The following is a 24,930-nucleotide window of genomic DNA, read 5'->3' on the forward strand; positions in this document are numbered from 1 at the left end:
TCTCGTCAGACTAAAATCCTATGGCAACCTGAAAAACCACAGAAAGATCTAGCTCCTCCCATTGATTACATCATCTGAATCCCAAGCACAAGGCACTCTCCAGTCTCCTCCCACTAAGATGCCCCATGATCTGTTTAGCTAGGATTAAATACAATCCCTAAAATTATATACACCCCAAGGAGCCTCCTAAACATAAACAATGTTCCATTAGCCATCTCTCTGTAAACAAGTAAATGTTTAAAATTAATAATTATCATGGCTTTACGACCCCTTAATCACAGCTATAACAGATATACTGCCTGTTGGTGTATGACCCCAGTGTTCTTAATAACATTGCTAAAACATAATATAAAATTTAATATATAACAATTTCCTACATTCATCGCATTTTAACAAATAGTACCCTTTTCTAATGGCAGATCCGCTTTGTTCCATTTAAATTTACTCTTCCTGAAAACTTATTTTCAGTCACTAGTTTCTAGAACTAACTGTCCTTCAGCTTCTGAACTTGCTTTGTTGCCCATTACCCCATGGTAAGCTTTTAATTTAGCAGAACTTCGAGAATTGTTCCCTCTCTAATTTCCGAGCTCAAACTGCTATAGGTTTGGTTTAAAACTAAACTCAAAGAACCTCCCTAACCTAAAAAGTAGTCCCTAGTTTCTAAGGAACAAGTAATTCTTTCTCCAAGTTTATATTTAGTTTTGACGTTGTAATCTTTCCAAGCGGAATACAGACCTTTTAACATGAATCTAACTAGAGTTTTACCCTTTCTTACACAAAAACACGATGTTAAACTCACTTAAATCTATACCTTATTTCTAACATCTATCAATACAAACCTAGATCACTTAAAAGTACCTCCATTCCTGAGGAGAGGGAATAATTTACAATTGTCATGTGAGAGTACCTTTAAGAAATGGGTTTTTATTACTGCAGTGATGTCAGAGAGTGGGTGGAGCTGGGCTGTCTGTCAGCTTTTTACTTTCGCTTTAGGCTTTTTGCTGCAGGGTGGGTTTGGTTTCATTTTAGTTTTGGAGAAGCTGCAATCACAGCAGGATGTGTGTGTGAATCTCTGCAAGCTTATGAGTGTCCATTTGCTGATTTCAATGTGGTAACTTGTCTCAGTAGTGAAGTTAAGTCTGATGTTTTTCTATAAAAAGGTGTTTTTAAGTCTTATGGATGTTAAAAGGAAAGCTTAAAGAATTACTTTGTGTTGTATTCTTTGGGGGTTGTATTTGAATTAATGGTTGCTAAGATGTTCACTGTATGCTTTAAAAAGTTTAACATGAGTTCATAGAAGAAACATTGTTTTGCTTTTAAAAAATACTTTTCCATTTCTGCTGTACCACACCTGTATAGTGGGCCATGTGCTCCCCATACCACAATCTATTAAAAGTTCTGGGTCAGATGAACTCCATGATACACTTTGGGGTTCTCTAAATACTGGCCCATAACACAATGTCATAAAGTTTGGTCTAGAAAGGAAAATTAAATGATCCCCAATTAGTAAGAAGGGGTGAAGGGAGAAAGACATGATGAGTTCAGAGATGGCTATGCAAAGACTCAGGATCTTGGGCTAGGGCAGGGGTGGGTCTTCAGAGGAGGTTTGACTTGGTTAGCAAGGGAAATGGGCTGAAGCAGCTAAATATGTAGTGTCAATTTTAGCAGCAAATAAATATTTTACATCCTTGCACATAAGTGAAATTTGAGGGTTAAGGTCTTCAGGAGATAGTTGGTAAAGGAGGAAAGAGGGTTCCTTTGCGCTTGGAGTTGTGAACCTTTTTGGCAGTGGTGAATGAGCTCTGATGTGGTCCTTCCTGATCTGGTGATGGATGGCTAAAGCATCATCATAAGTTCAACTCTACAATCATTGGATTTGAGTATGCAAAAACGTGGGGATATAAGACCATAAGACCATATAACACAGGTGCAGAATTAGGTCACTCGACCCATCGAGTCTGCTCCACCATTCAATCATGGCTGATATTTTTCTCATCCCCATTCTCCTGCCTTCTCCCCATAACCCCTAATCCCCTTACTAATCAAGAACCTATCTATCTCTGTCTTAAAGATACTCAGTGATTTGGCCTCCACAGCCTTCTGCGGCAAAGAGTTCCACAGATTCACCACCCTCTGGCTGAAGAAATTCCTCCTCATCTCTGTTTTAAAGGGTCATCCCTTCAGTCTGAGGCTGTGTCCTCTGGTTCTAGTTTTTCCTACAGGTGGAATCATCCTCTCCACGTTCACTCTATCCTGGCCTCGCAGTATCCTGTAAGTTTCAATAAGAATCCCCCTCATCCTTCTAAACTCCAACAAGTACAGACCCACAGTCCTCAACCATTCTTCATACGACAAGCTCTTCATTCCAGGGATCATTCTTATCAACCTCATCTGGAACTTTTCCAAGGCCAACACATCCTTCCTTAGATACGGGGCCCAAAACAGCTCACAATACTCCAAATGGGCTCTTGACCAATGCCTTATATAGCCTCAGATGAACATCCCTACTCTTGCATTCTAGCCCTCTCGACATGAATGCTAACATTGCATTTGCCTTCCTAACTGCCGATGGAGCCTGCAGAGAATCATGAACAAGGACTCTCAAGTCCCTTTGTGCTTCTGATTTCCTAAGCATTTCTCCATTTAGAAAATAGTCTATGCCCTCATTTCTCCTTCCAAAGTGCATAACCTCACACGTTTCCAAATTGTATTCCATCTGCCCACTTGTCTAGCCTGTCCAAGTCCTTCTGCAGCCCGCCTGCTTCCTCAATACTACCTGTCCCTCTACAGATCTTTGTATCATCTGCAAACTTAGCAACAGTGCCTTCAGTTCCTTCTTCCAGATCATTAATGTATATTGTGAAAAGTTATTGTTCCAGCACTGGCACCTGAGGCACGCCATTAGTCACCGGCTGCCATCCTGAAAAAGACCCCTTTATCACCACTCTCTGCCTTTTGCCAGTTAGCTAATCCTCAATCCATGCCAGGATCTTACCCTTAACACCATGGGCTCTTAACATATTTAACAGTCTCCTATGCGGCACCTTGTCAAAGGCCTTCTGGAAATCTAAATGAAATCATGTCCACTGGTTCTCCTTTGTCTAATATATAAACAATGTATGCATTGTGGGAAATAAAGGGAGGCAGCTGGTAATTGTAATGCCTATGATTGAGACTAGTGGAGTATACGGGCACATGATATGGCAAGATTGAGGGGGCAGCCATGATATGAGTAGGAGAGCTTATATGGAAGGAGATAATTAAGAAAAACAGTCGGGTATTGATGGTAGAAGAGGTCAAATTAAGTCAAGATTAGGTTGAAAATCACTAGAATGCGGAGTCACAGTGCAGAGGCCAAGAGTGGAAAGAAACAAGGATATCTTGAGTGAGAAACACGGAGTCAGGCAGAGCATGTCAGAATGATAACAAGGATTTTAAAAGAGACTTGATGGGGTGGAAGAATGTGAGGTTGTTAAAGAAGGTAAAGGTGTCAGAAGATATATAGGAATTCAATAATAAGAGCCATGCCATCATTTGAATGGGCCATAGTGCTAGGAAGTATAATCAGGCAAGAAGGCTCTCCAGTAAAGGGCAAGGTGTTATTATACATGAGCCAAATTTCTGTAAAATCCAGGTTGTCAAACAGAATCATTCACAATGGTTGACAAGAGTCTTGCACTTGAATGTATAACGTGTGAGTGTGTGATTATGGGCAGGGGGGGGGTGGAGGGGGGATAGAGATGGGGGGGGGTCGGGAAACGGCGAAAAAAAGGTTGGGCGAGAGTAGAATGGGCAGTGGGGGTTTCTGTTTGCAAAGAGGGATCAACAGGTAGATGCCTCGGGTGAAGCAGAGAGTCAGTGAACCAAGTGGGAAGCAAAAACCCGTTTAATCACTCAATTTTCAACTTTCTGCGGTGTTGGCAAATCCAGCTCGACTTTGGTGTAGTCTCATTTCTGTTTTTAAAACAAAATAGTATGAGACACATCTTGACAATTATGGAATCTTATTTTTCTCATCATGGTACTGGCCCCATTTGGTACAGAACAAGATGTTTCACTATCTTCACTGAGTCAGCATCAGATTTATTTATTTATTTTAAAAAGTACATTTAGAGTATTCAATTATTGCTTTTCCAATTGAGGGGCAATTTAGCGTGGCCAATCCACCTTGCCTCCACATCTTTGGGTTGCGGGGGTGAGATCCACGCAGACACGGGGCGAATGTGCAAACTCAAGCATGAGATTTATACTCCATTGTGCAGCAATTTTAAATTTACATTCCGTCTTTCTCAATGGGAGTGGAAGCTACAAAGTGAAGCAAGTGTGGAGTTGCCCACTGCTTTCACTTCTTTTAAGGAAACCTGAGCCTCAGGAATAAATAATTTTTGAAATCGGATGAAAAATACTACCTGTTCTGAAAAAATTCACTTTTCGTGTTTGGATGCAGAAGAATAAGTACTCACTTTATGTTCTTCAACTTGTTGTTTTAAAGCTTCCAGATCTGGTCCAAGAGGTTGGGCCTCCATTTGGTGAATTCTGTCCTCTGTATTTGTTAACCAATCAGCTAAATGCTTCAGTTGCTGCTGCTGAAGATCCATTAGCACTTCATGTAACCTAGAAACAAGAAAATTAATGAACGTTGTTCCCTGTATCCAATTGTTTCATATCTAAAGGGTTGATTCTGCAACTTGTGTCCTTCAAATTATTAATCTTAATTTTACATTAATTAAAAAATATGATTTTTTTGAAAAATAAGTTTTTATCTTTTGACGCAGTTTTATTCACAGTTACACTGAAGCCATTTTTAAATTTCTGCAGTATTTCTGTCAACTACTCAAAGGTTTATTCAGCTCTACTGGTTGGAAACCACAGGTAATCGTAAAACTCATCTTGGAACAACCTCTCAGTTGTCAGAAAGCGCAGGTGCATTGCTGTGGATCTAAAGTTATCAGTCGGCCAGACCAGGTAAGGGAGGTAAATTTCCTTCCCTAAGGGACTTTAGTAAACCAGATGGGAAATTTTTTCTGAAAATTAATAGTTTCACGGTTACGATAACTAAAATTAGCTTTTTTATTCCAGATTTCTTTCACTGAATTTAGATTTCCCAGCTGCCAGAGTGGGATGAGAACTCATGTACTCCAGTGTATTTGTCCAGGCCTCTGGATTGCTAGGCCAGTAACGAAGCACAGTGCTACCGTTGAGCTGGAAGAACAAGACCAGCAGACACATGGGGATGCCACCATCTGCAAATTCACCTCCTGGTCTCACACCACACGGACTTGGAAGTATACCCCCACCCCTTCACTGTCACTGAATCAAAATCCTGGAACACCCTCCCGAATGGCACGGTGGGTGTATCTAAAGCAGTTTAAGGCAGATCTCCATCATCTTAAGGGCAATTAGGGATGGGCAACTAATATTGCCAGCAATGCTCAGATTCCATGAAAAAAATAACTATTTGCAATTTAAAACATTGCAATATATTCTCCAAATAGGTCAGAGAAGTGCTTGACAAATCGAAAATCACACACGTGCTTCTAAGGTCTTCCTTTCATTGAATTATATTATGCCATAGAAGTGATAAAGAATGACAGGGAAGACATTGTCATTAAAAACCTTGATATTTCAAATCATGTCACTATATTATCTTTCCCATGAAGCATTTGTATGAACAATTGACCTTAATGTTTTCAGGGTAAATCATTTATGCAATCTTCCTTCATATTTCATTCAGAATAATTGACTGGTGAATAATAGAATAGGTCCCAGTTACCTGAAATATCAAGTAGGTAAATCTGCTCATTTTGAAACCTGTAATATTTGCAAATTAAAATGAAGTAATATCGCCAAGAACATTGATTTATAGTGCACTTTTAATGTAATAAAGCATCCCAAAATACTCCACAGGGCTGTTCGCAAACAATAGGTTGACACTGAGGTGAATAAGGAGACGAAATACGAAAAAAATAGTAGGTTTTTAAAAACAGTCTTATAGAAGGAAAGAAGTAAAGAGGCAGCAATATTTCAGGAGGGAATTCCAGAGCTTAATATCTTGGCAGCTGAAGGCACAGTCATCAATAGTAAAGGGAATTAAATCGGGAAAAGGAACATCAAAACAGGAGTAGTAGGCCTGTCGAACGGGTTCTGCAATTTAAAAAATATATATATTTTCATTAAGGCATTTATAATTTAAAAAAATTTAACCACAAGGTATCAACAGAGCCACTGCTGACAACTTAATTTTCCCCAAAGAAGTCGATAAACGACTGCCACCTCCGGGCAAACCCTGTCACTGAGCCCCTCAGGGAAAACTTAATCTTCTCGGGCCAGAGAAACCCGGCCATGTCATGAACCCACACCCTGGCCTTCGGGGGCTCCGAGTCCCTCCATGCCAATAAAATCCGTCTCCGGGCTACCAGGGAGGCAAAGGCCAAAACATCGGCCTCTCTCACCCCCTGGACTCCCGGATCTTCTGACACACCAAAGATCGCCACCTCTGGACTCGGAACCACCCTTACTTTCAGTACCTCTCCCACTACCCATCTCCCAAACCATCGCGATGTTTGCCGCCCAGTAATAATTTACAAAGTTCGGAAGGGCCAACCCCGCCCCCCCTCCAGCAGCACCTTCTTCACCTGCGGGGTTTTACCTCCCACACAAACCCTGAAATCACCACCTTCACCTTCTTAAAAAACGCCTTGGGATAAAAATTGGAAGGCTCTGGAAGACAAACAAGAACCTCGAGAGTATCGTCATCTTCACCATCTGTACTCTCTCCGCTAATTACAACAGCAGCGTATCCCACCTTCTAGACCGCCTTCACCTGCTCCACCCACCGAGCCAGATACATGCTTGTGCAGTTGCTCCCACTCCTGCGCCACCTCGATGCCCAAATACCGAAAGCTCCCCCCCACCACCTTGAACGGCATCTCCCTCAACCTCTTCTCATGCCCCCTCGCCTGGATTGGAAAGACCTCAATTTTGCCAAAATTCAATTTAAACCCGAAAACTTGCCGAATTCATCTAGGATCCCCATAATCCCTCCAATCCCCCCCCCCCCCCCCCCAAGCGGGTCCGGAATTTTACAAAAGAAGGTATAGCGAGACCCCGTGTTCCACCCACCACACCCCGTACTATCCCCTGCCAGGCGTTTAACGCTCTCAGCGCCATCGCCAATGGCTAGAAAACCACAGCAATAAGCAGTGGGGAGAGTGCTCAGCCCTGCCTCGTCCCCGGTGCAACCTAAAATAGTCCGAGCTCAACCGGTTCGATGGCACACTCGTCACTGGTGCCTGATACAGCATCCCCAGTCCACAAAACCCTACCCAAACCCAAAGTGCCCCAAGATCTCCCACAAATAGTCCCGCTCCACACGATTGAAGGCCTTCTCGGCATCCATGGCGGCCATCACCTCCACCTCTCGTCTCTCGGAGATTTATAAACCTCCTGATATTCGCTGCCAGATGCCTCCCCTTAACAAACCCTATCTAGTCCTCTCCTAATACCCCTGGCACACAATCCTATATTCTCAAGGACAAGATCTTGGCCAATAACTTGACATCCACATTTAACAGGGAGATCGGCCTGTATGACCCACATTGTTCCGGATCCTTTCCCTGCCTCAGAATGAGAGAGATTGAGGCCTGTGACATCTTAGGGGTAGCCGCGCCCCCCCCCCCGCCCCCCCACTCCCTTGCCTCATTAAATGCCCTTACCAACAAAGTTTGGTTTTTATGTCATCATTGGCTACAGGAATAGTGCCAGAGGACTGGAGGACAGCAAATGTGGTCCCTTTGTTCAAAAAGGGGAGCAGAGACAACCCCGGCAACTATAGACCGGTGAGCCTCACGTCTGTAGTGGGTAAAGTCTTGGAGGGGATTATAAGAGACAAGATTTATAATCATCTAGATAGGAATAATATGATCAGGGATAGTCAGCATGGCTTTGTGAAGGGTAGGTCATGCCTCACAAACCTTATTGAGTTCTTTGAGAAGGTGACTGAACAGGTAGACGAGGGTAGAGCAGTTGATGTGGTGTATATGGATTTCAGCAAAGCGTTTGATAAGGTTCCCCACGGTAGGCTATTGCAAAAAATACGGAGGCTGGGGATTGAGGGTGATTTAGAGATGTGGATCAGAAATTGGCTAGCTGAAAGAAGACAGAGGGTGGTGGTTGATGGGAAATGTTCAGAATGGAGTACAGTCACAAGTGGAGGACCACAAGGATCTGTTCTGGGGCCGTTGCTGTTTGTCATTTTTATCAATGACCTAGAGGAAGGCGCAGAAGGGTGGGTGAGTAAATTTGCAGACGATACTAAAGTCGGTGGTGTTGTCGATAGCGTGGAAGGATGTAGCAGGTTACAGAGGGATATAGATAAGCTGCAGAGCTGGGCTGAGAGGTGGCAAATGGAGTTTAATGTAGAGAAGTGTGAGGTGATTCACTTTGGAAGGAATAACAGGAATGCGGAATATTTGGCTAATGGTAAAGTTCTTGAAAGTGTGGATGAGCAGAGGGATCTAGGTATCCATGTACATAGATCCTGAAAGTTGCCACCCAGGTTGATAGGGTTGTGAAGAAGGCCTATGGAGTGTTGGCCTTTATTGGTAGCGGGATTGAGTTCCGGAGTCGGGAGGTCATGTTGCAGCTGTACAGAACTCTGGTACGGCCGCATTTGGAGTATTGCGTACAGTTCTGGTCACCGCATTATAGGAAGGACGTGGAGGCTTTGGAGCGGGTGCAGAGGAGATTTACCAGGATGTTGCCTGGTATGGAGGGAAAATCTTATGAGGAAAGGCTGATGGACTTGAGGTTGTTTTCGTTGGAGAGAAGAAGGTTAAGAGGAGACTTAATAGAGGCATACAAAATGATCAGGGGGTTGGATAGGGTGGACAGTGAGAGCCTTCTCCCGCGGATGGATATGGCTGGCACGAGGGGACATAACTTTAAACTGAGGGGTAATAGATATAGGACAGAGGTCAGAGGTAGGTTCTTTACGCAAAGAGTAGTGAGGCCGTGGAATGCCCTACCTGCTACAGTAGTGAACTCGCCAACATTGAGGGCATTTAAAAGTTTATTGGATAAACATATGGATGATAATGGCATAGTGTAGGTTAGATGGCTTTTGTTTCGGTGCAACATCGTGGGCCGAAGGGCCTGTACTGCGCTGTATTGTTCTATGTTCTATGTTCTAAAGGTCCCAGCACCACCGAGAACATTTTATACAACTCCACTGTATGCCCATCTGGAACTGGGGCCTTGCCCGACTGCATCGCCTCCAGCCCCTCCACCACTTCTATCAGCCCAATTGGGACCCAGGCCCTCCACCATCTCCTCTTCCACCCTCTGGAACTCCAAACCCTCGAAAATCCACCTCATCCCCTCCACCCCGGTTGGGTGTTCCGACTCATAAAGCCTACTATAAAAATCCCGAAACATCCCATTCACCCCAATCGGGTCCAAGAACGTGTTCCCCCCCTTTGTCCTTCACTTTCCTTATCTGCCTCGCTGCCTCCTGCTTCCTCAACTGGTGCGCCAACATCCTGCTCGCCTTCTCACCATATTCATACCCCACCCCTCTCGTCCTTCTCAACTGCCCCACCACCTTCCCCGTCGATAACAACCCAAACGCCATCTGTCGCTTCTGCCGCTCCTTCAACAGCCCTGCCTCCCGGGCCTCCGAGTACCTTCTGTCTTCCTGCAGGATCTCCTCCACTAGCCTTTCCATCTCCACCCTCTCCCTATGTGCCCGTATCAATATGAACTCCCCTCTCACCACTGCCTTCAATGCAAACCCAAAACAAAACAAAACAATGGCCCCAAACACAGTGCAAAATTGACCCAAATAAATCCCAAAGCAACAGAACGGGAACACCCCGTCCAAAGTTCAATGTCCAGGTACAGCATTCCAAATTTCACCCCTTCTTAAATAAGGCCGTCTTCACCTTATTAAAGTCCGCCCTCCTCATGGCAAGCTCCGCACCCAGGTCCTGATATACGCGAAGTTCACTGCCCTCTAAGGTGCAGCACCTCGACCACCTCAAAATCCGCTCTTTATCCAAAAACCAGTGCAGACGCATCACCATCGCCCTCGGCGGCTCGTTCCCCTGCGGCTTCCTCATTAGCGCCCTGTGCGCCTAGTCCACTTCCAAGGGCCGTGCAAATGCTCCCTCTCCCAGCAGCTTCTCAAACATCCGCGCCACATAGGCGCCGGTGTCCACTCCCTCACATCCCTCCGACAGGCCCACGATCATTATGTTCTGCCAGCCCGACCGATCCAGGTCCTCCACTTGTGCCTGCAGCCGCATCTGTTGATCCCGCATCAACCTCATCTTCGCTGCCATTGAGGCAATGTGCTCCCCCACCTCTTCCTCCACCTTCTGGATTGCCTGGCCCTGGGCCTCCAACCTCATGTGGTCGATCCCAGGGTCCACCACCCTTCCAGGTCCTCCAAGTTCTCCTTCCTCTGCTGCGTGAACTTCTCATTCAGGAAGCTCACCAGCTGCTCCGTTGACCACGGAACGGGCAGGATCGGTCCCTGACCCTCCGCCATCTTCACCTGTGTTGCAGGCACCATACTAACGTTCACCGACTGTTCCCTTCTTTTTCAGCCGCTTCTGGTCCACAAATCCATACACTGGTGGGACACTCTCTCCCCCTCCCCAACTTTGAAGAGGCAAATCCTCATGAAAAGGAAACCTCAACTTTTGTGGTGATTGTGGTGAATGTATTATGACAATAATCCTGTATCTGTGCTATGCTGTTGCCCTTGTGGGCTTCTCCTATGGGCCATTGTATGGCATTATCCACAGGGGAACATGTTGGGGCCTGTATGGGCTCTGCCTATGGCCCCTCCCCTTGAAAGGAGGTATAAAGAGCAGTCTACCTGTAGGCGGTTCTCAGTATTGGACCAGTCGCAGGCAGGCACTGTTCAAAGTTGATTAAAGCCACGGTTTACTTCTACTCTTGTCTCGAGTGAATTGATGGTCGCATCAATTTAATCAACTTAAACGCAACTATGGAATCGGCCTTCAAACCTGGCTGACAGGAACTCGATCCGCAGGCCGCGGAGGCGAAATAAATTTTTTCACCCTGGCTCCGCTGCTTCAAGGCCTAGCTCACAGCCTCCTCCACGCCTTCCGTCACCGACGAACAGAAGCTGAACCTCCTCCACCCACGGGTGAGCAATTGAATCTCTGTTCAACTCGACGAGGCCTCCTCCTACGCAGATGACCTTGCGATGCTCGAACGCCTCTATGTACGGCCCGTGAACGAGGTCCATGGGTGACACATCCTCACCACTCGCCTCCAGCACCCCGGGAAATCGCTAGAAGACTACCTACGCGACCTCAAAGCCCTCGCACGCAGCTGCAACTACCAGGCCGTTACGGTCACTCAACATATGGAACTCGCCGTCCGAGACGTCTACGTGGCGGCAGTCCGGTCCAACTACTTGAGACAGCGCCTACTCGAAAAGGGGGCCCTGGACCTGGATCAGACAGTAAAGTTAGCCTCCTCTCTGGAAGTAGCGTTCCAGAGCCTTAACGCATTCCCGGCTGACATCTCGACCCCCTCGTGGACCCCCGACCAAAGACTAATCCCAGGCCTGTGCCAAGCGGCCACCCACCCACCATGGGGGGCTACCCTGCTATTTCTGGAGCCAGTACCAACACCCCCAGCAGCACTGCCCGGCCCGTAACGCGAACTGCAGCAGCTGCGGGAGAAAAGGAAATTTCGCCAAAGTTTGCCTGGCCAGGTCCAAGAACCCTAACTCACAAGCCCAATCCTCAGACTCACAGGCCCGCAGACCCCGCAGTGTGGCAGCGTGTCTGCCGACTCCGTCCCCGGTAGACCGTCATCAGCCTCATGCTATCCGTGGGGGCAGCCATCTTCCAGCCCACACAGCACGTGCGACTCACGGGGGCCGCCATCTTGGCCATTCTCCCCCACGCGGCCGGCCACAAGCGATCCATAGGGGCTGCCGTCTTGGACGCCATCTTCCTCACCGCCCGCCACGCTCAACCAACGGGGGCTGCCATCTTGGCCGCCATCTGCTACGCCGTTCATGATCAAGAAGGGCAGTCATCGCGGAACCGCCCCAGCACCTCCGACCACGCCGGCTGCTCGCAACTCAGCGCGGTCACCCTGGACCAGTCGCGACCCAAGCACCTCCGGAGCTCCATGATGTCCGTCCGGGCAAATGGGCACGAGACGCCTTGCCTTTTCGACTCCGGGAGCACAGAGAGCTTCATTCACCCGGACATGGTAAGACGCTTCTCGCTCCCAATCTTCCTGGCGCAACAAACCATCTCCCTCGGCTCTGGGTCGCACTCGGTGCAAATCCGAGGGTGCACTACCACAGCACAAGCAATCCAGGGCGGCGAGTACACCAATTTTAAATTATATGTGCTCCCAGACCTCTGCGCTCCTCTCCTATTGGGACTAGATTTCCAATGCAACCTCTGGAGCCTAACCCTGAAGTTCGGGGCCCCCTACCCCCACTCACCATATGCAGTCTCGCGACCCTAAACGTTGACCCTCCCCCACTCTTCGCAAACCTCACCGCCGACTGCAAACCTGTCGCCACCAAAAACAGGCAGTATAGCATACAGTACAGGACTTTTATCAGGTCCGACGTCCAGCGACTCTTGCGGGAGGGAGTCATCAAGGCCAGCAATAGCCCCGAGAGAGCTCAGGTGGTGGTCGTCAAGACCGGGGAAAAGAACCGGATGGTTGTAGATTACAGCCAAACCATAAACCGGTACACGCAACTCGATGCGTACCCCCTTCCCCGGATTGCAGACATGGTAAACCAGATCGCACACTACCAGGTATTCTCCATGGTGGATCTGAAGTCTGCATACCAACAGCTCCCAATCCGCCCGGAGGACCACGACTACACGGCGTTTGAGGCAGACGGCCGCCTTTTTCACTTCCTCCTGGTCCCCTTTGGCGTCACGAACGGGGTTTCGGTGTTCCAAAGAACAATGGACCGAATGGTGGACCAGTACGGGCCGCGGGACACATTTCCGTACTTGGACAATATCACCATCTGCGGCCATGATCAGGAGGGCCACGACGCCATCCTCCACAGATTTCTCCAAACCGTCCAAACCCTAAACCTCACGTACAACAAGGAGGAATGCGTTTCCGCACAACCAGATGAGCCATCCTCGGCTACGTCGTGGAAAACGGGGTTCTAGGACCCGACCCCGGCCGAATGTGCTCCCTCCTGCAACTTCCCCTCCCCCACTGCCCCAGGGCCCTGAAGAGGTGCCTCGGGTTCTTTTCATATTATGCCCAGCGGGTCCCCAACTATGCAGACAAAGTCCGCCCACTAATCAAGGCCACCATCTTTCCACTGGCGACTGAGGCCCGCCAGGCCTTCAGCTGCATCAAGGCGGACATCGCCAAAGCCGCGATGCGTGCGGTGGACGAGTCCGTCCCCTTCCAGGTGGAGAGCGACGCATCAGAGGTCGTTCTCGCCGCTACCCTCAATCAAGCAGGCAGACCGTTAAGAGTTTTTTCCGCGCACCCTCACCACCTCCGAAATTCAGCACTCCTCAGTCGAAAAAGAGGCCCAAGCCATCGTGGATGCCGTACGGCACTGGAGGCACTACCTCGCTGGTAGGAGGTTTACCCTCGTCACCGACCAACGATCGGTAGCCTTCATGTTCGATAATATGCAGCGGGGCAAAATCAAGAACAATAAGATCTTGAGGTGGAGGATCGAACACTCCACCTATAATTATGATATAGTATATCGTCCTGGGAAGCTCAACGAGCCTCCAGATGCCCTGTCCCGTGGCACATGCGCCAGCGCACAAGATGACCGACTACGGGCTATCCATGATGACCTCTGCCACCCAGGGGTCACCCAGCTTATCCACTATATCAATGCCCGCAACCTGCCCTACTCCACCGAGGAGTCCCTATGACCAGGGACTGCCAGATCCGTGCGAAGTGCAAACCGCACTTCTATCGACCAGATAAGGCCCACCTGGTAAAGGCATCCCGGCCCTTTGAGCGCCTCAGTATCGATTTCAAAGGGCCCCTCCCCTCCAATAACCGCAATACATATTTCCTCAACATTATTGATGAGTTCTCCCGCTTCCCCTTTGCAATCCCTTGCCCCGACATGAACCCGTCCACCGTCATTAAAGACCGACATAGTGTCTTCACCCTGTTTGGTTTTCCCAATTATGTCCACAGTGACCGGGGCTCGTCATTCATGAGCGACGAACTGCGTCAGTACCTGATCAATAAGGGCATTGCCTCAAGCAGGACTACCAGTTATAACCCCAGGGGAAACGGGCAGGTGGAGAGGGAAAATGCGACAGTCTGGAAGACCGACCTACTGACACTGCGGTCCAGGAATCTCCCAGTTTCTCACTGGAAGGAGGTCCTCCCCGATGTGCTCCACTCTATTAGGTTCCTACTTTGCACAGCCACAAATGAGACCCCTCATGACTGCCTATTTGTTTTCCCAAGGAGATCCACCTCAGGGGCCTCGCTTCCGTCCTGGCTGAAGACACTGGGGCCAGTCCTACTCAGAAAACACACCAGGAGCCATAAGTCCGATCCTCTGGTAGAGAGGGTCCAGATCCTACACTGCAACCCCCAGTACGCTTATGTCCCACAGGATACGGTCTCCCAATGGCCCACAGGATACGGTCTCCCTCCAGGAGCTGGCGCCCGCCGATTCCACCACCACCACCGCCCCTCCACCATATCCCGACCAACCTACCATGACCAGCGCCCCTTATATGGCTCCCGCGCTCCCTCCCGGCCGCCATCCCTCTTCAGCAATCCACAGGAATGAAGCTCCAGAAGAGACGCTCCCGGAGTCCACATCTGTACCTGCACCAGCGCCCTCACTCCCGATGCCAGCACGGATGAGCTCGACACCCGGATCAGCAACAATGCCAGAGCTTCGGCGATCACAGCGCACAATCCGTGCGCCGGACCGGCTGAACTTATGAACCCGTCACCCCCGCCGGACTTCATTTTTTAAAAACAGGGTGTGAATGTGGTAAATGTATTATGCCAATAATCCACCATTGTATCTGTATCTGTGCTATGCTGTTGCCCTTGTGGACTCCTCCTATGGGCCATTGTATGGCATTATCCATAGGGGAACATGTTGGGGCCTGTATGGGCTCCGCCCATGGCTCCCTCCCTTATATGGCTCTGCCCACTGCTCCTTGAAGGGAGATATAAAGAGCAGTTGACCAGTAGGCGGTTCTCAGTATTGGATCAGTCGCAGGCAGGCACTGTTCTAAGTTGATTAAAGCCACCGTTTACTTCTACTCTTGTCTCGAGTGAATTGATGGTCGCATCAGTGACCAACTAAGGAGTTTGAATAGAGGGGAACAAGTTCACCTGGTCACAGCAGACTCAAAAAGTTCTGAATCGATGGACGACTGAAGTTTCAGAGGGTTGGCGTATTGGAGGAGTTACAGCGATAGGAGGATGGGGAGATGTAGGGGTGGAAGGTGGGGGCGGAGTAGGGGGAGGCCAGAGGTTGAAAGCAAGAAAATACATTAAAATTGAGGCATTATTTAACTGGGAGTCAAAGGAGGCTAATGAAAACAGGAGTGATGAGTCAGCGGATTGCATGAGATGGGTAGCAGAGTTTTGAATGACCTCAAGTTTGTGGAGGAAGGAATTTGGGAGGTTGGTCACGAATGCATTGGAGTAGCCAAGCCTAGAGGTAACAAAGACATGGGTGAGGGTTTCAGAAGCAGATAACCTCAGCAAGAGTGAAGTCAAGCAATGCGACAGTGGAAACCGACAGTCTTGGCTATGGTCATACAATCATAGAATTTACAATACAGTAGGAGGCCATTCAGTCTGAGTCTGTACCGGCCCTTGGAAAGAGGACCCCACCCAAGCCCACACCGCCACCCTGTAGTCATCTGGGATGGCCACTTACAACTAGGGACAGCGAAACCCGCAAAGCCTAGCGGGTAAAATGGACAAGGCAAGACTCACGCAGGCTCAGAGCCTGAAATGTATATTTGCAAGCAAGAAGTCCAGACGGTATCGAAACTACGGCCAATTAGCATTTTGATGGGGCAGATTAGCATTTGATGGGCCATCTTCGCCAGAACAAAGGACTGGTACTCGAGCGACCGGTACAGTCCCAGACATTTCGGCGCCATTCCCTGTTCAGGGGAAGCGTCAACAAGGGGGTCAGTGACTGCTTGGGACACGCCCAGCCATCCAGATCCCCGCCCACTTATTGGTTAGGAATCGAACAGGGATCACCCAATTAGTGGAGCCCAAACTGAAGGACCGTCAAAAATTGCATGAAAACCCCCAAGTATAAGAAGAAGGGTTCGCCATATGTTCGTCCTCTCTTGGACCTGACGCCCCGGCCACGACCATCTCCAATTGCAGCAACACCAGAAGCAAGTCCAAGTTCAACGATCGCTACCAGACGGATGAGCCTAGCTGAGCAGCAGTTACTCCTTCGGACTCGATAGATCCAGAATCGAACAGCGGGCACTGTTTCTCTGACCTAAGCCGGGTGCCCGAAGTTAAGTACAGGTTGTTTTAGTCGATAGGAGTAATTAACTAGTAGTGTTTATATTGCATGACTAATTGTGTGTAAATAAAGTACGCTTGACCTTGAACTAACAAACTGGTGTTTGGCTCTTTGATCGATAGCCGGTTGAACTTTGTGGTGGTATCATTCGATACCTGACTCTGAGCATTAGAACATAGATATCAAAAGAAAGGAGGGCAAACTCACTGATTGCCATAATTGGAACAGAACCATAGGAAAAGACAGAGAAAAAGAAACTCACAACAATCCTATCCCCGTAATCCAGTAACCCCACCTAATCTTTTTGGACATTAAGCTCAATTTAGCATGGCCAATGCACCTAACTTACACATCTTTGGACTGTAGGAGGAAACCGGAGCACCCGGAGGACACCCACGCAAGCATTGGGAGAATGTGTAGACTCCACACAGACAGTGACCCTAGCCGGGAATCGAATCTGGGACCCTGGAGTTGTGAAGCAACTGTGCTAACCACTGTGCTACCATGCTGCCCATAAGTAAAGTTGCCATTGTCCCAGATGACCATCGGCTGATTTTCCCGTTGAAGGGAACTGGTAGTAATTTAACCTGAGGATCACCACATCTCAAGTGAAGGGCAAGGTTCAGAAGGCAGGGCCTTCATGAATGACCTCAGCCAGTACGGGAATTGAATCTGCTGGCCTTGCTCTGCATCACAAACTAGCGGTCCAGGCAAACGAGCTGAACCTCCTGCCTCCTGTGCTAAACCACCTGTGTAAATATATGAAGCTTATCTTGGGAGTCAAATGTAATACGAAGATTGCGAAGAGTCTGGTTCAGTGCGAGACAGTTGCCAGGGAGAGGGAAGTAGTCAACAGCTAAAAAGTGATGTTTGTGATAGGGACTAAAGACAATGGCTTCTATCTTCCCTGTATTTATACGGAGGAAATTTCTGCTCATCCAGCACTGTAAGTTGGACAAGCAGTCTGACAGCTTAGAGACATTGAAAAAGTCAGGATAGACAGATTTGAGGTAGAACTAGGTATCTTCACCATATGTGTGAAAACTGAGTGTTTTTAGATGATCATATAATCATAGAATTTACAGTGCAGAAGGAGGCCATTTAGCCCATCAAGTCTGCACCTGTCCTTGGAAAGAGCACACTACATAAGCCCACATTTCCACCCTACCGCATAACCCAGTACCCCCAACCTAACCATTTGGACGTTGAGGGGCAATTTTTCACAGCCAATCCACCTAACCTGCACATCTTTGGACTGTGGGAGGAAACTGGAGCTCCGGGAGGAAACCACACAGTCATGGGGAGGAAGTGCAAACTCCACATAGACAGCCATCCGTAGCTGGAATTTAACCCGGTCTCTGGAGCTGTGAGGCAGCAGTGCTAACCACTGTGCCACCCCTGAGGGATGCCACTGAGGGAAAAATGTAGATGAGCAACAGAAGGAATCATGGATAATAATAATCTTTAGCTTGTTTTGGAAGTGAGAAAAGAAGTCATTCCTCATCTCGGGGATCATTTGATACAGCAATAAAGTGATTTTTTTTTTTTTTAATGGGCATGTGACACTAATTTGGCAATCTAAAGGTCAGCACATAACCTGCACAGGTAATCATTCAATGCTTCTCAGGTACTATTTTAAGGAAGAAGCCAAAAACAAGCATTTGGAAGTTTAAATATCCTAATCGGAGTCCAATTGACCATTTTGGGGCTCCAGAAATTAGCTATCGATGAGCAGGAGCAGGGCATATATCAGTCATACCTAAATGTTTTTAGTAAGCCCTGCAGCTGGCAACAAAAGGGGAATTTGCTTTCTGAATTCCATTTTTCCTGGAAAGCAGCAGATCAGGTCCTCATGAACATCTCCCTCAATGTCTGATCGAATCCTCCTTCTTCAAACATGGGGTGTCCTCCAAGAAACAATGGCAAATGCAGAAACCATAACAGCTTTTAAAATGGAGAAGGATCAATTCTCAAAAAGAAAAAAAAGAAAAGGATCTGTTGTGAATAGAACTAAGCAAAGAGGTCTTTCAGAGAACAGGAGGAGGCATATTGGCTGAATGGCTTCTCCCGGGCTACAAAATGTGCTGATTCTAAGACAATAAATAAAGTTATCTGAATTTGGACTTGCAATTTAGTCTACTATCTCACTGAACATAGAAAATTTTGCGGGGGCGTCACTGGGTAGAGATAAAAGGTCGTATCAGCTGGCTAGGAATCTAGAACACTGAAGAACAGTCTCAGAATAAGAGGTCAATATGTTAAGACTGAGGTGAGAAAGAATTTCTTCATTTAGAATTTTGCGAATTCTCTACTCCAGAGGGCTTAAGGTACTCCCTCATTGAGTATATTCAAGACAGAGCTCAATAGACCTTTGGACTTGAGCGGAATCGGGAATATGGGCGGGAAAGTGGAGTTGTGATCAAAGAGATACCACGATTGTACTGAAAGGCAGAGCATGTTCAAGGGGCTGTATGGCCTAACCCTGATCTAATTTTCATGCCATATTCCTCATTTTCTTCCAAGCTAAATTTCATCATTAAATAACAGGTTGTAGATCTATCACAGCTGTCATTGGACATTTCCATCCTGCTAGCATTATGATGAATCACCTTACTCTTAGAAGCTCTGGCACACAATTACAACTCTGCTTTCTAACAAATTATATATTCTTTTTCAATGTCAGTATTAAAATAGTTGGTGTTATAAGTAAGACATCAATGTGATACATCCACAGACATTTCACAGCAAGCAGCATGTTGAAAAGCTGTTATATTTGAGACAGAAAGGAAAACAATAGTTATTCTGCACAAATTTGAATGCTTGATGAACATATTAAGATCCCAGTTGTTATAACTGGATTGGAAATTCCCAGAATGGAACATTGGCTCAAAGAACCGTAACAGTTACATTTTCTAAATAAAACGTGGAGGAACAGAGACACAGGACCACGAACTAGTTTTAGCAGCAAGAAAAAAGCATTCATTAAATGTGAAAAAAAATGGATTATCGTTAGCTTAACAAATACGCACAGATTTTAAGATCAACACAGATTAAAAAGTACATTGTAAGCTACAACAATCTCATTAACACACAAAGTCCCTTTTAAGCAAAGAAGATGATTGTAGTAAGACACATCCTTTCCGAACCCAAGTGACTATCTGTGGATTTCTCCCCAAAATACCCCCAGATGATTCTTATACCATAAGCCACCTTGCTTCACTGAATTTCGCTTTCAAGCGCCACACTTTTAAATTATGTTTTTCTTCCGTTGCTTCCATCAAGGTTTCGCTTTCAAGTTTTACATCTCTCGTTTCAGGACTCCTTTGTCTCAAAGGCTTTTACAAAAACTCCAAAGTCCAACCACCGATTTCTACAATTATTTCAAATAATAGCTCCCAAACTATAGTCATTTCTCACAAACCTCAGGACGACTACAGATATCTTTATGGCCTCTCACAATCCAATGCTTTTTCAACTCTATGCAACTTTACTGAACAGTAATCTGTTCTGGTTCTTAGTTTTCTCTGTTCCATGAACTCTGACTTCTTGGAAACTGCTCGTCATTTCTCTAGTTTCCTTAACTTGCTGGACAGCATCTGATTTCTTAGCCATTACTCCAGAGTATGGTTTTTCTTCGAGCAAGGCTGAAATGCATGGCAAATGCAGTATAACGTGGATAATTGTGAGGTTATTGACTTTGATAGCAAAAACAAGAAAGCAGATTATTATCTGAAGAGCTATAAATTGAGAGAGGGGAATGTGCAACGGTATTTAGGTGTCCTCATACATCAGTCGCTTTAGGTCAGCATGCAGGTGCATTAAGAGGTAAAGAAGTCAAATGGTATGTTCGCCTTCATACCGAGAGGATTTGAGTACAGGAGCAGGTATATCTTGCTGCAACTATATAGGGCCTTGGTTAGGCCACACCTAGATTATTGTGTGCAGTTTTGGTATCCTTATCCTCGGAAAGATATTGTTGCTGTAGAGGGAAGGCAGTGAAGATTTACCAGATTGATTCCTTTTTTTAAAAATATGTTTATTCAGATTTTCCAACAAAATTTTAACAAACACCCCCCCCCCAAAACAAAAAGAAAAAGGAACACAAACACAACAATCAAAAATAATACAAAACTTATACATTGGGTTTCCCCCGTATATAGCAACCTCCCCCATATGACATTCAAAGGTACCTTTGGGGAAGCCCCCCCTACCCCCCCCCTGCCCACCCAAATACCCCCCTCGAAAGAGACCCCCCCCACCCTTGGGTTGCTGCTGCTGCTGACCTCCTCCTAACGCTCCGCGAGATAGTCTAGGAACGGTTGCCACCGCCCGAAGAACCCCTGCACAGACCCTCTCAAGGCAAACTTTATGCTCTCCAGCTTAATGAACCCTGCCATGTCATTTATCCAGGCTTCCACACTGGGGGGCTTCACGTCCTTCCATAATAACAAGATCCTCCGCCGGGCTACCAGGGATGCAAACGCCAGGATACCGGCCTCTTTCGCCTCCTGCACTCCCGGCTCATCTGTTACCCCAAATAGTGCCAACACCCAGCTCGGCTTGACCTGGACTTTCACCACCTTGGACATAGTCCTCGCGAAACCCCTCCAGAACCCATCCAGTGCCGGGCATGACCAGAATATGTGGACGTGATTCGCCGGGCTTCCATACCTCCCATACCTGTCCTCCATCCCAAAGAACCTACTCAACCTCGCCCCTGTCATATGCGCTCTACGAGTAACCTTAAATTGTATTAGGCTGAGCCTAGCGCAAGAGGAAGAGGAGTTAACCCTACTCAGGGCATCAGCCCACAGACCCTCATCTATCTCCTCCCCAAGCTCCTCCTCCCACTTGCCTTTTAACTCCTCTACCGAGGCCTCCTCCTCTTCTTTCATCTCCTGATAGATCGCCGAAACCTTGCCCTCTCCGACCCATACACCCGAAATCACCCTGTCCTAAGTCCCCTGTGCCGCCAGCAACGGGAATTCCCTCACCTGCCGCCTCACAAACGTCCTCACTTGCATATACCTGAACCCAAACTTCTCCTCCAGCGCCCCTAGGCTCGCAAACGTCCCATCTATAAACAGATCCCCCATTCTTCTAATCCCTGCTCGATGCCAGCTCCGAAACGCCCCATCCATCCTTCCCGGGACGAACCGATGGTTCTCCCGAATCGGGAACCAAACCAAGGTTCCCAACTCGCCCCTATGCCGTCTCCACTGCCCCCAGATCTTCAACGTTGCCGCCGCCACCACCGGACATGTGGTGTACCTTGTCGGCGAGAGCGGTGCCCTCACCAGCGCCCTCAGGCTCGTGCCCCTGCAGGACACCATCTCCAACCTCTTCCACGCCGCCCCCCTCTCCCTCTATTACCCATTTACGGATCATCGCCACGTTGGCTGCCCAATAATAACCGCACAGATTCGGCAGCGCCAGCCCTCCCTGTCCCTGCTACGCTCCAGAAACACCCTCTTTACCCTCGGGGTCTTATTTACCCACACGAAACACATGATGCTCCTACCTACCCATTTAAAAAAGGCCTTGGTAATCATAATGAGAAGGCACTGGAACACAAAGAGAAACCTCGGGAGGACCATCATTTTACCGAAAGTTCCTTTCCGCCCTCTTCAATAGTAGGTCGTCTATCCCCCCTCCCTGGTCCCCTGGATGCACCACAAAGAGCTCACCTTTCCCTACATTGAGCTTATAGCCCGAGAAGTCCCCAAACTCCCTTAGGATCCGCATGACCTCCACTATCCCCTCCACTGGATCTGCCACATACAGCAACAGGCTGTCCGCATACAGCGACACCCGATGTTCCTCTCCCCCTGGGACCAATCCCCTCCATTTCCTGGACTCCCTTAGTGCCATGGCCAGCGGCTCAATTGCCAATGCAAACAACAAGGAGGACAGGGGCACCCCTGCCTCGTCCCTCGGTACAGCCGAAAGTACTCCGACCTCCACCGATTCGTAGCCATACTCGCCACCGGGGCTCTATATTGCAGCCTGACCCAGCTGATGAACCCCTCCCCGAACCCAAATCTCCGCAACACTTCCCAAAGATACTTCCACTCCACTCCACGAAGGCCTTCTCCGCGTCCATAGCTGCCACTACCTCCACTTCTCCCTCCACCGATAACATCATAATCACATTGAGGAGCCTCCACACATTAGTGTTTAACTGCCTGCCCTTTACAAATCCCGTCTGGTCCTCATGGATCACCCCCGGGACACAGTCCTCAATTCTCGTAGCCAGCACTTTTGCCAGCAACTTAGCATCCACATTGAGGAGCGAGATCAGTCTATACGACCCACATTGCAGTGGGTCCTTGTCCTGCTTCAGGATCAGAGAGATCAGCACCCCGGACATTGTCGGGGGTAGTGTCCCCCCCCTTGCCTCATTGAAAGTCCTCACTAGCAACGGGCCTAGCAGGTCTACATATTTCCTATAAAACTCGACCGGGAACCCATCTGGCCCCAGGGCCTTCCCCGCCTGCATGTTCCCCAATCCTTTAACCAGCTCCTCCAACCTAATTGGCACCCTTAAACCAGCCACCTCCTGCTCCTCCACCCTTGGGAACCTCAGTTGATCCAAAAATTGTCGCAACTCCTCTTCCCCCGCTGGGGGCTCCGATCTGTACACCTCCTCATAGAAGTCCTTGAATACCTCATTTACTCTCACCGCACTCCGCACCGTATTCCCCCCCGCTATCCTTAACTCCACCTATCTCCCTCGCTGCCCTCCCTCTTACGAAACTGGTGTGCCAGCTTCCGGCTCGCCTTCTCCCCATACTCGTACGTCGCCCCCTGTGCTTTCCTCCACTGTGCCTCTGCTTTCCCTGTGGTCAACAGGTCAAACTCCGTCTGGAGGTTTCGCCGCTCCCTGAATAGCCACTCCTCGGGGGCTTCTGCATATCTCCTGTCCACCCTTAAGATCTCCCCCACCAACCTCTCCCTCTCCCTGCCCTCTCTCTTCTCCCTGTGGGCCCTGATGGAGATTAACTCTCCTCTGACCACCGCCTTCAAAGCCTCCCAGACTACCCCCACCTGCACCTCTCCGTTGTCATTGGCCTCCAAATGTCTCTCGATGCACCCCCGCACCCTCCCGCACACCTCCTCATCCGTCAATAATCCCACATCAAGACGCCACAACGGGCGCTGATCCCTCTCCTCTCCTAACTCCAGCTCCACCCAGTGCGGGGGGGTGGTCTGAGATGGCTATGGCCGAATACTCCGTTCCCTCCACTTTCGGGATTAGCGCCCTACTCAAAACAAAAAAATCTATCCGGGAGTAGGCTCTATGTACATGGGAAAAGAATGAGAATTCCCTGGCCAGGGGCCTGGCAAACCCCCATGGATCCACTCCCCCCATCTGGTCCATAAACCCCCTAAGCACCTTGGCCGCAGCCGGCCTCGTCCCTGTCTTGGACCTAGAGCGATCCAATGCTGGATCCAGCACCATGTTGAAATCCCCACCCATTATCTACCTCCAGGTCCGGAACCCGACCTAGCATGCGCTTCATAAATCCGGCATCATCCCAGTTCGGGGCGTGTACGTTTTGCAGTACCACCCGCACCCCCTGCAATCTACCGTTCACCATCACGTATCGACCTCCATTATCCACTACAATATTCTTTGCCTCAAATGACACCCGCTTCCCCACCAGTATTGCAACCCCTCTGTTCTTCGCATCCAGCCCCGAATGGAATACCTGTCCTACCCATCCCTTTCTCAGCCTTACCTGATCTGCCACCTTCAAATATGTCTCCTGAAGCATGACCACATCTGCCTTCAGTCCCTTTAAGTGCGCAAACACTCGGGCCCTCTTGACCGGCCCATTCAGGCCCTGCACATTCCAAGTTATCAGCCGGATTGGGGGGCTGCTCAACCACCCCCCCCCCCCCCCCCCCCCGCCCCCGACCCCTGCCAACTAGCCATCTCCTTTTCTAGGCCAGTCACGTGCCCGCACCTCCCGTACCCTCCAGTCCCCCGGACGGCGGGCCCCCGCCCCAACCACCTCTCCTATTTCCAGTTCCCTTTTGGCCAATGAAGCAGCAACCCTATACCCCGCCTCTGCCCCCGCTAGATCCATAGCTAGCTCTGTTGCTCCCCCCATAACACTCCCGTAAGTCAGCTGACTCCTGCTGACCCCGGCCTCTCCCGCCTTCCCATCAACCCCCCCCAGTGTGGGAATCCCCCCGCCCCCTCCTCCCTGGCAGTCAGTGTGCGCTCCTCTCCAGTACTGCCCCCCCTTCCGACCACCACCTCCGTCCTTCCCTATCGTGCGAAAAAGCCCGCGCTTTCCCTAGCCGGCCCCGCCCCCTCTGGCGCAGCTCCTTTTGCGACCTTACCTCAATTCCCCGTCCCCGGTCCTCCCCTCCCT

At 48.7% G+C, this 24,930-nt stretch overlaps 1 protein-coding gene across 15 annotated transcripts in view; it reads right to left on the reverse strand.

The window, feature by feature from the left end:
- The window catches only part of dmd (dystrophin), a 3,042,490-nt gene that overhangs the window by 1,934,874 nt on the left and 1,082,686 nt on the right, over positions 1-24,930 (reverse strand). For all 15 annotated transcript variants that reach the window (XM_072513983.1, XM_072513987.1, XM_072513978.1 and 12 more), the window contains one exon: positions 4,464-4,614. In XM_072513983.1, coding sequence (XP_072370084.1) covers positions 4,464-4,614 — 151 coding nt within the window. The remainder of the gene's footprint in view (positions 1-4,463; positions 4,615-24,930) is intronic.

Source organism: Scyliorhinus torazame, chromosome 8 (genome assembly GCF_047496885.1).
Source record: "Scyliorhinus torazame isolate Kashiwa2021f chromosome 8, sScyTor2.1, whole genome shotgun sequence".
Taxonomy (NCBI): domain Eukaryota; kingdom Metazoa; phylum Chordata; class Chondrichthyes; order Carcharhiniformes; family Scyliorhinidae; genus Scyliorhinus; species Scyliorhinus torazame.